Source organism: Protopterus annectens, chromosome 2.part2, assembly GCF_019279795.1.
Source record: "Protopterus annectens isolate FY-2018-M chromosome 2.part2, PAN1.0, whole genome shotgun sequence".
Classification (NCBI taxonomy): Eukaryota; Metazoa; Chordata; order Ceratodontiformes; family Protopteridae; genus Protopterus; species Protopterus annectens.
The window spans coordinates 539,909,034-539,921,284 of NC_056730.1; the positions used below are offsets into that span (position 1 = coordinate 539,909,034).

The following is a 12,251-nucleotide window of genomic DNA, read 5'->3' on the forward strand; positions in this document are numbered from 1 at the left end:
TGGGCCAGAACCGACACAGCATGCACTCACCTACTTTCCACTCTCCTGTATGCCTCCCCATTTCTGACTAACCTCTGTAAAACCAAACTAAGTAAATTAACTGTCTGCTACAACTATATTGCTAGATTCGCTACAGGGGCTACCTGTCGCACACATCACTGTCAAAATCTAAAACTACTGAAATGGCTTGAGTTCCCCAACCTACTACTCTATAATCAGCTTACAATGGCTCATAGAATACTTAACCAACCAGACAGAGTTCTGGGTATACAACCCTTAATTACCCCTTACATCAGTACCGGACCACTGAGATCTATTGATAAATTAATGGTAAAAACCTCTAAATCCTGCAAGCACGCCGGTGACTCAGTATTCTCCAGTTATATAGCAAAAATTTGTAACTCACTTCCTCTTGACTTAACCCTCGAACCCATTCTAACAAAATTTAAGATTGCAGCAAAAAAATATTTCACCAACCACTGGATATGTTCCTGCTCTAGCCCAGATTAATCTCCCTCCTCAGGCTACCTTTCTGATGTCCTTCAAGGATGCATCTGCAGTCCTAACATATGGGTTGTCCTGCCTCAGGCAGCCCTTCGGTCGGCCGGATTCCAAAGTCTGGGTCTGGCCTCGGCTGATGTCGCACTTCACCCGACGTCATAGCTGCTGTTTATTGGGTATAAAGGCATCAGCCGACGCCATTTTCACCAGTCTTTCTTGCCACGCGGTGCCCGAAGCAGAAGCTGTTCGCAAGTGCCGGTCGGTCAGATCCAGAGATTTCTACTACCGAAGACTTCTAAAAAGCTAAGTACCCCGTTGGGGACTCTTTCTTGCCTCAGCCGATGTCAGACAAAGTAAATAATTGTTTAACTTGTGGAAAACAAATACCTCATAAGGATTCCACTCTTACTGCCTTCCTTGCTTAGGCCCAGACCATGACGTATCAGCTTGTCTAGCCTGTGCTTCCTTCAACCGATGGACACTTAGACGTCGGTCAGAGTTTGCAGAGGAGTTTTTTGGTCCCGCTTTTGCATACAAAATGCCGTTGGAGACTCCGACTACTCAATTAGCTAAAAAGCGCAAGGAAAAGGACCGACATTCGCGGCCCATGGTTTCGGCTGAAACCACGGTTAGGCCAACCGCGAATGTCTCGGTTTCAGCTGAAACCGAGCCCCCAGTTCTTCCTTCGGCCGAAAGCATGCTTCCGATAGCCGAGGCCTCACAGAGCATGGCTGAATCTGCTACTGAATTTACTGCTACAGAAGCAGGCACCCAGGATTTATCAGACACTATTCCTTTAGACATAACTACCCCTGCACGTGGGGCTGCTAGACCCCCTGCTTCCATGTCTATCAAGGCTTTTGCCAGGGCTAAGGCAGCTAAATCTTCTAAGGCCTTGCCTGCCAAAACACCTTCACATAGGCCTACCTCTAGTTCCCAAATACTCAGCCTGGCTGAGGATCTCATTTCTTTGATCAGAGGATCCCAACCTCACCCAGACAGGGCCTCTCAGCCCCCTCCAGACAAGAGGCCTAGGGCTGAACCCCCGGAACCTGTCTCTACAGATTATTCCTCGGATGACTCAGACCTTTCAGACCCTCACGAAGGCCCATATTCTCCTTATGAGGATTCTGATGCAGAAGATTCCATTCCTTCTGCTTCTCCTCCTGAAGAATTTTCCTTTGGGGAAACCTTGCATGCTATGAGGGAACACTTCCAATGGCAGGGCCAGGATTTTTCAGATTCAAGGAAAAGGCTAAGGACTTTTTTACACTTACCACAGCATAGGCCTTTAGCCATTCTGCCAGTACTAACAGTTGTTGATGATGCATATAATGATGCCTGTACTGCTCCTGATTCTCTTCCTCCGGCCCCTGCCAAGCCAGACAGATATTACAGGGTCCCGGACACACACTACCATTTGTATAAGGCTCCTGTTGCAGACCCTGAAACCATTTCACAGGGCCCTAAAGGTGTGGCAGCTGCCTCTGCCAAAAACCCTCTTCCCTCTGAAAGGGAATCTAGAGCATTAGAGAGATGGGGTAAAAAGGTTTATACTTCTGCTACTCTTTCGGCCAGGTCCTTGAACTGTCAATTTCACATGATTCAGTACCAGGAATTTTTGTTAGATCAGCTAAATAAAAAACTATCTCCTCCTGAACCTTTAGACTGCAAGTCCCTCAGGATTTGGTACATAACTCTCAGCAGGTCAGTAACCATTTCTTAAAATGTGGCTATGATGCACTGGAGGCTTCCTTTAGATCAGCGGTGACTGGAACAGTGATTCAAAGGCATGCCTGGTTAAAAGAACAATCCTTACCAGACCATGTTAAGTCAAAACTCCTAGATGCTCCCATGGAGAAACAAAGTTTGTTTGGCTCCCCTGCACAGGAGGTTCTAAAAAAGGTGGAAGAAAAAGCAAAATCTGTCCAAACAGTCAAGGATTTCTTACAGGTCCAACCTCCGAGGTTTAGCAGAAATTGGCCTTCGAAGAATTGGTCCTTTCCAGACAACTCCAGAGCGCAGAGAGGCAGAAATAGACGCCCAAGAGGCAGAGGTCAATCTAGGGGTGCCTACAGGGGACGTCAGTGGCAACCTACCAACCAGAGAAGTACTGCCACAGAATCAACTACAACCACTTCTACAGGACAGACACAATGACTTGGCTCTAGTTCCGCCTACCAGGGAACAACTGGAAGCACCCTTGGGCGGAAAACTAGCCTTATTCTCCGACAACTGGCATTACATTACAGGAGACAAATGGACTTTACAAACAATAGACAAGGGCTACAGGTTTCACTTCCATACTCTACCAAAAAAGAGAGGAATGCCAAACCTACCACCAAGCCAAAAAACAGACGCTCTAAGACAAATCAACAACTTACTAAGGATGAGAGCTATAGAAGAGGTGCCACCTATGGAACAAGGCCAAGGATTTTACTCCAGGCTTTTCCTTGTACCAAGAAAAGAAAATCAGTGGAGACCTATTCTAGATTTGTCCGCACTGAACACATACCTCATTGTTCCAAAATTCAAAATGCTGACCCTCCAGCAACTTCTTCCCATGCTGGGCAAGGAGTCTTGGCTGGTGACTCTAGATCTCAAGGAGGCATACCTGCACGTCCCTATACGACCAGATTGCAGAAGACAGCTCAGATTTCTTGCAGGATCAAAGCATTATCAATTCTCAGCATTGCCTTTTGGCTTATCTACTGCGCCCAGAGTATTCACGAAATGCCTGGCATCAGTAATTGCTCATTGCAGACTTCAGGGAATTCAGATTTACCCATACCTGGACGACTGCCTAATACAAGCGGACAACAAGGCAAAGTTAACAAAAGATTTGGAAAATGTCATACAACTGTTGCAAGCCTTGGGATACACAGTCAACATGCAAAAGTCAAGACTAGTACCATCCCAAAGGATAACATTCTTGGGTGCAGAATTAGACACATCAACTCAGATGGCTTTTCTCACAGAAGAAAAACAAAAGCAACTGCCAGTCTACTTCATGACATTAACAACACAAACTCAGCTTACTGCAAGGAAAGTCCTGCAAGCCCTGGGCTACATGGCATCCTGCATAATATTGGTTCCGCATGCCAGGCTGCATATGAGAAAGCTACAATGGTATCTAAGGAATGTATGGTCTCAACACAAGCACAGTCTAGAAGCCCAGATTCCAATAATTCCATGCCTGAAGCAGGAATTCCTGTGATGGGCTCAGGCCTGTCAGTTGAACAGAGGCTTGCCTTTCCACAAACCACAGCCAAGCCAGACCATCACCACGGACGCCTCAGACCTAGGATGGGGGGCACACATGATGGACAAGTGTATACAAGGCCTATGGACCCAAGACCAGCTGAATCTACACATAAATCTAAAGGAGATGCTGGCAGTGAAACTTGCGATCCAGGCATTCAGACCACTCCTTCAACAGGGTCATCTGCTGATAAGGATGGACAATACCACAGTCATGTGGTACATTAACAAACAGGGAGGTACACATTCATATCCTCTATGCCGGATGGCAATGGACCTGTGGAATGTGGCCCTGAACCTCAACATTCAACTTCAGGCCAGATTTGTACCAGGAAAAGAAAATTCTCTGGCAGACACCTTAAGCAGAACTACCACGGACGCTCACGAATGGATGCTGCATCCAGATATCTTCAAAGCCATAACAAAGAAATGGGGACTACCACAGATAGACCTGTTTGCCTCCCCACACAATCACCAATTGAAGAAATTCTGCACAAGAGCATACCACCCACTTGCTTGGAGGGTGGACTCCCTTTCCTTCAGCTGGAAAAACCTGACAGCATATGCATTTCCACCTCTTCCCTTGATGTACAAAGTTCTACTGAAGATCAGAGAGGATCAGCCAAGGGTAATTCTGATAGCTCCAGACTGGCCGAGGCAACATTGGTACCCGCTACTGAGAAGCATGTCTCGGACACACGCATGGCATCTACCTCTATGTCCCTTACTTCTAACACAGGACAACTACAAGATCCTACATCCAAACTTGAAAACACTGCAGCTAGCTGCTTGGAATATTGCATAAAACAAAATAACCCAGGCTTAGCTCAGAGGGTTAAGGACATTATCCTGGAGGCACGCAGACCCTCCACAAGGAAGACTTATTCAGCCAAGTGGAAAAGATACCTCATTTGGAGTGCAGCAAAGGGAGAAAATGTCTCATTGGCAAACATAGCACACATCCTGGAATATTTAGCAGAGCTGTTCCACACGGGCCTGTCTTACTCCTCCATTAATATTCATGCATCTGCAATTTCAGCAGAATACAACATGGATCCTCCTGTCTTCTCTCATCCTCTACTCAGGCAGTTCATGACAGGAATCAAAAATGTAAAGCCTCCAAGGAAACCACCTTTACCTACATGGGATCTCAACTTTTTGCTGGAAAAGTTAACACTTCCCCCTTTTGAACCAGCAGCAACAGCAGAATTACAATTCTTGTCTTGGAAAACTGCTTTCCTGCTAGCAATTACTTCAGCAAGAAGGGTATCTGAGTTACAGGCATTAATGACAGTACAAACCTTCCTTATCTTCCATCAGGACAGAGTCTCTCTGAGAACTAACCCTACCTTTATGCCAAAAGTGGTCTCCAGAGTATCATTGAACCAAGCGATTCATTTACCTACATTCTTCCCCAACCCACAGAACAGGGGGAAAGACTGCTACATACCTTGGATGTGCACAGACAATTACGCTACTATCTGGACAGAACTAAGACCAGCAGAAAAACTGACCAGCTTCTGGTAGCATATGCAACAGGAATGCAAGGAAAAGCAATTTCAAAACAGACAATCTCAAAATGGATAGGAAATTGCATTCGATTTTGCTACTCTTCATGGAAAGACAACTCCTGATAATATCAGACCTCATTCCACAAGAGCTACAGCCACCACTACAGCTTTCCTACGAGGAGTGGCTACCAAAGACATTTTAGAAGCTGCTACTTGGAGCTCCGTGCATACATTTGCCAAGCATTACAATCTTCCCTTATACTCTAGATCCCGAGCAGGTTTTGCAACTGCTGTTTTGCAAGGGATCTTAACTACACCATCTTTATCTTAGTGCCTCCTCCCCCAGTTTGGCTATGGTATTCTACCCATATGTTAGGACTGCAGATGCATCCTTGAAGGACATAGTACAGTTTTGTACCTACCATAAATGTAGATGTCCGATAGGTATGCATCTGCAGTCAGGATTACCCACCCTCCTTCCCCTCTTTACGCTAGCTGGGGGAATCTATTATGGTGTATTTGTTTGTATATATGTATATATATATATATATATATATATATATATATATATATATATATATATATATATTTTTATATTGTTTGCTCTCTACTGTTTGGAATTATTTGCATTTATCCAAATTTAGCCTTCCTAGAGGGCACCTGGCATCTGGGGCAAAAAACACTGAGGAAAATGGCGTCAGCTGATGCCTTTATACCCAATAAACAGCAGCTATGACGTCGGGTGAAGTGCGACATCAGCCGAGGCCAGAACCAGACTTTGGAATCTGGCCGACCGAAGGGCTGCCTGAGGCAGGACAACCCATATGTTAGGACTGCAGATGCATACCTATCAGACATCTACATTTATGGTAGGTACAAAACTGTACTTTATGCTCATTGCTTTATATTTTTGTATGTTCCTGCTGTAGCCCAGGTTAATCTCCCTCCTCAGGCTACCTCCCTATTATGCTCATTGCTTTATATTTTTGTATGTTCCTGCTGTAGCCCAGGTTACTCTCCCCCCTCAGGCTACCTCCCTATTATGCTCATTGCTTTATATTTTTGTATGTTCCTGCTCTAGCCCAGGTTAATCTCCCCCCCTCAGGCTACCTCCCTATTATGTCATTGCTTTATATTTTTGTATGTTCCTGCTCTAGCCCAGGTTAATCTCCCTCCTCAGGCTACCTCTCTGTTACGCTCATTGCTTTATATTTTTGTATGTTCCTGCTCCAGCCCAGGTTACTCTCCCCCCTCAGGCTACCTCTCTGTTATGCTCATTGCTTTATATTTTTGTATGTTCCTGCTCTAGCCCAGGTTAATCTCCCCTCTCAGGCTACCTCTCTGTTATGCTCATTGCTTTATATTTTTGTATGTTCCTGCTCCAGCCCAGGTTACTCTCCCCCCTCAGGCTACCTCCCTGTTATGCTCATTGCTTTATATTTCTGTATGTTCCTGCTCCAGCCCAGGTTACTCTCCCCCCTCAGGCTACCTCTCTGTTATGCTCATTGCTTTATATTTTTGTATGTTCCTGCTCTAGCCCAGGTTAATCTCCCTCCTCAGGCTACCTCCCTATTATGCTCATTGCTTTATATTTTTGTATGTTCCTGCTCTAGCCCAGGTTAATCTCCCTCCTCAGGCTACCTCCCTATTATGCTCATTGCTTTATATTTTTGTATGTTCCTGCTCTAGCCCAGGTTAATCTCCCCCTCAGGCTACCTCCCTATTATGCTCGTTGCTTTATATTTTTCTGTGTTCCTGCTGTAGCCCAGGTTAATCTCCCTCCTCAGGCTACCTCTCTATTATCCTCATTGCTTTATATTTTTCTCTTCCTCATTTCTTCTGGCATTTCTACTCAGTTGTTATATTGCTCCCTACACCTTACTACCCAAACTTACTCCCTAATTTTCTCTCAGCTTATTATCTCCTGCAGTCTTTCTTTGTATTAATTATCTGAACTGTTGGTATTATATTTTTAACTGTATTTGTTAAATTATTCTTGTATTTCTGGTGCTTTTCTCCCCGGGCCTCCACTGAAAATGGATATGTATCCAGTTGGACTTTCCCGGTTAACAAATGTAAAATATGTATATACATACATATATATATATATATATATATATATATATATATATATATATATATATATGTACATACATACACACACACACACATATATATATATATATATATATATATATATATATATATATATATATATATATTGTGTATATGTAAATATATTTAAGTACTAGTCAGAACAGATCAGATCTGCGTTCTCTTGATAAACAAATGTGTTCCATCCTTAGTCCTTAATCTAACAAACTGAATAAGATAGCCTACTCATCATCAGCCCACATTTTTCCCCATTTTTACATGGAGTTAGGGTGTCACATCAACTCTTGCCACCTTTCTCAATCAAGGTCGCTCTCCTTCTTTTTTGATCATCATGTGTAACTGTTGCAGAACTTAAGTTCTCTTTCTCTCCCTCTCTTTTTTGGCCACTACCACTGACTTCAGGCCCTTCCTGACATTTCAGTCCCATTCTCCACAAGTCCTGCCTTGCCATCTCTTAGTGAGACCTGCATGGGCATCTCAATGCTAGGAGGGCACCTGGACTAGGTGTCCTCCTACTCTATGCATCTTTGCATAAGGTGAGAGAAATATGGGCTTTTCAGGTTGGTTATGTGAGATGGGCAGGTAGGGACCATCATACTGGGTTTACAGTGTTTTTCTATTACCTAAGTTTTTTTTTTCCTTTACCTTAGGTACCACACCCTGTGTTTAATGATATTGTTAGGTTGGACTGTCAATATGAAATATCTTGAGTGACCCAATATTCCTTTGTTTCTCTGACTTCTTCTTGTCCTATGATACAAACCTTTCTATCATCAATGCATTTCATATTTACTTTTACTGCATGTTTATGACTGCACTGTCAAACAGTAAATATCTTTACAATTGCCTTCCTTTTCTGTACCTCTTATTGTTTACAAAATGCCCTTTGCATGTGCTGCACTAATAATTACCCTTCCCCTTTTTGTTACATAATTATTTTCCATAATCAAGGCAATGTAACATCCTCTACACTCCTAGTACCCCATACTCCACATCTGCATTTTAGTAAAGACACCATACTCCACATCTGCATTTTAGTAAAGACATTGGAAAGAGCTTGTTTCAAAAAAAAAAAAAAATAGTGAGAAATCCTTTTATAAGGTTGTCTCAGCAAACTGGAACAATCTTGCCAGTGACCTGCATGGAGAAACTGAATATTCAGCATTCTGGTCCATTCTCAGAAAATAGCTTCTCTCTGTTGTTGTTTTGTCTTTCGGCTTTTCCCGGTTAGGAGTCGCCACAGCGGAACTCCGGTTCGCTAATGATTGGCAGTAGATTTTTACATGCCGAGTTGCCAGCTCTGATGCACAACCTTCAACGAAGGTACGCCCATTCACACATCTCCACACAGAAGACGCTTTAGCTGAGAATCGAACAGGACAACGTCTTACTGTGAGGCGACAACGCTACCGCAGCACCACCACAATACCTGCAAATACAGTTTCATCCTTAGTAAGCAGTATTTTTCACCTTAAAGAACTCATTCACTATGTCTGTGGAAACAAAACCGAGCAAGTCCTAAGTTAGTCTTACACTGTTCCATCATACATTATTCTTCTATCATCTGTGAGCCTTTCCCCACCTTTACTGCTTCACTACTTAGCAGTGGTCTGAGAAGTCTCTAAGATCAATCATCAGAGGCTTGGCTGAAGACTTGGAAGTTGACTGGAACAAAGGCACATTAGTTCAAGGAAATACTCAGGGCACTAGCACCTTAAAAAGAAGGAGAAATAGGTGGAGATGAAGAATAGCAACATCTCAAAACAACATGTGCCAGGACTATAGAACAGATATGCCATTTATAGAAATAAGATACATAAGAAAAGCTGGTGGCAGAATGCAGGTGCCCACGAAGTTATCCAAAGACCGGATTGACCAGGTTAAAAAGGAATACTAGTTGGTTAATAAAGAGGCTAAGAGAGAAGTTGCAATCGAAAAAACAATGCATCATGGAAAATCTACCATCTTCTGGAAATTGACTAAGCAGAGGACACAAAGAAACTCTATGAGGTAGCAAGGCAAAGACAATGATAAATGAAATAGTATCTGGCAGGAGTGGTTGAGGTGAAGGGAAAACTGAATGAAATGGTCAAAGCTAGAATCACATGTACTGCTGCCAGCTGGCACAGAGTGTCATGGGTAGTGTGCCACAGAAAAATTTCAAAGAAACTGAAAAGTAAGGTCTAAAAATAGCAGTGTAACCAGTACGTCTGTATACGCAAAATCCTGAGGAGTGAAAGTAAGAGCAATTGAGAAAGTTTGAGGTGATGGACGTTAAGTGCTAGAAATAAATGGTGGGATTTACACTGTGGTCTTGAAGAAGTAGAGAACATCAGAGCAAAAGCCAAAGTAGTCCCAGATGCAGAGAAAGTCAAGGAGAACAGATTATGTTGGTTTGGTCATATGTGCAGGAAAGCAGTAAATGATTTGATGAAGAAGATATGGGAAAGACAGGAAGGCCAACAATCTCAGGAAACCACACCGAAGCACGTCAAACCCACACAGGTGGGGACCTTCGCGCCCCCCCCCCTCAACTAATTATACCAACTCCGAGTTCACACTGTATTGGGGAAAAGGGCAAACATACATATGTTGGCCAACCACTTCCTTTCCCTGGGTAAATTGTCACTTATGTGCAGAGTCGTTTAAATGACGATTCAGTGTTGTAGTGGGCATTCTGTACACGATATATATATATATACATATATTTTTTTCAGTTTTTGTCCATTATTGCTCTTGACATGTTCATCCAGTGGCACGGAATTATTTTTCATTGCACTCTTCATTATTTTTCCTTGACAGACTCATAATTTGCAGGAATGTTGGCATTTATTCCTGGGGCCACACCTGGAAGTTGCATTCATTTTTATGTTCTGTCTGGTTGCAGGATGACTCACTAGCCCTGTTAGGCTTAGCCCTGAAAAAATTATGTGGAGACATTCTGTGGATCATCCAAGAATAGAAGGTTGAGTGGAATGAGTGGAGAGGTCAGATGAAATGATGGTGACGTGTTTGGCAAGATCATGATGGAAGGGATGATGTCATGTTGGCTTTCATTCACAAAAGCATGAATCTGCTTGCTGGACATTCTTATGCAGATTAGAGATCTGAATTGTATGTTAACCATTTGAAATGTTGGGACTGAAATACAGAGACTGAATGGCCGAAAGAATGGACTTACATATATTACGTCTGAGATCCTATTTCTTGGAATATTCATTTTTCTCCAAGGTATGCAAAACAATATAACTTCCACTTCTGAGAATAAAGTCGCCACACTGCCCAATAAACCAGTAGTGAAAATAACAAAATGTAATGGCAACAAACACGGCAGCCAGTCGAACATAAAATATACTTGAGTTTATTTTGGTACAAAATACCGAAATAACTCAAGTATATTTTACGTTCAACTGGCTGCCATATTTGTTGTTATTACATTTAGTTATCTTCATTATTTTCCAAGATATGGCAATCTCGGAGTTAGTATATATATATATATATATATATATATATATATATATATATATATATACGGTGGTGGTGATGTGGTAGCATTGTTGCCTCACAGTAAGACGTTGTCCTGTTCGATTCTCAGCTAAAGCATCTTCTGTGTGGAGACATGCGTGAATGGGCGTACCTTCGTTGAAGGTTGTGCATCAGAGCTGGCAACTCAGCACGTAAAAATCTTATGCCAATCATTAGCGGACCAGAGTTCCGCTGTGGCGACACCTAACCGGGAAAAGCCAAAAGACACAACAACAACATATATATATATATATATATATATATATATATATAATGTATGTATATATATATATATATATATATATATATATATATATGCATGTATGTATATATATATATATATATATATGTATATATATATATATATATATATATATATATATATATATATATATATATCTATACATATATATATATATATATATATATATATATATAGATATATATGTATATATATATATATATATATATATCACTGCGGTGGTGGTGCTGCGGTAGCATTGTCGCCTTACAGTAAGACATTGTCCTGTTCGATTCTCAGCCAAAGGGTCTTCTGTGTGGAGACCCCTAACCAGGAAAAGCCGAAAGATACAACAACAATATATATATATATATATATATATATATATATATGTATATATATATATAAGTTCAGGGCTGTGGGGGCTTGCTTCCCACATGAGGGGTGCAAGAGGGGCTTCTTCCTGCAAAAAGAAATTTAAAGAAGTAGAGTGATTTTCGAGATTCGAGTTTCTCCTGTGTTTTAGGTATTTTTTTTTCAGCTTGTTGGCATTCAGCATTTTGAGTGCCAGCATTTCAACAGGGAACTGAGTCACACACATATTTGCTCCATTTAGACCACTTTTTTGCATTGTATGGAGAAATATCTTAAGTATAACATTGTATAGCTATATAAATATTCACTCATACCCTGTTTTTGTTAAGTTACAAATATTTTATGCCCTGCTCATACTGGGAGTGACAAGGGCAGTCTGAGAAATATTAATTTTTGTTCAAAGATTAATTTTTTGTCTGTGTATGCTTGCATTTTAGTAATCTTATTGGGATAAATATGTCTCCTTCTTTCCTCTTTCCTGCAGCTGGTGGTGTGGAGGAATTAGCTCAGAAGTTCAACAGTAACAGTATCAAGTATGGATTCTGCAGGGTGAGAGATCCCAGCTCAGGATTACCCAGATACATCCTGATAAGTTGGGTGAGTTCAAGTTTCCTTGGAGTTATAAGTACTATGTGACTATACCAACTTTCAGGGACTATGTTGCATTTTTTTGATGGGGGATTAAATGTTAAATGATCAAATAATTCAGTTATGAAAATGTC

At 41.8% G+C, this 12,251-nt stretch overlaps 1 protein-coding gene across 4 annotated transcripts in view; it reads left to right on the plus strand.

Annotated features, from left to right (window-relative positions):
- Window positions 1-12,251, plus strand: part of LOC122795706 — a 1,598,363-nt gene that overhangs the window by 648,314 nt on the left and 937,798 nt on the right. For all 4 annotated transcript variants that reach the window (XM_044064005.1, XM_044064007.1, XM_044064006.1 and 1 more), the window contains exon 3: window positions 12,014-12,126. In XM_044064005.1, the coding sequence (XP_043919940.1) occupies window positions 12,014-12,126 (113 nt within the window). The remainder of the gene's footprint in view (window positions 1-12,013; window positions 12,127-12,251) is intronic.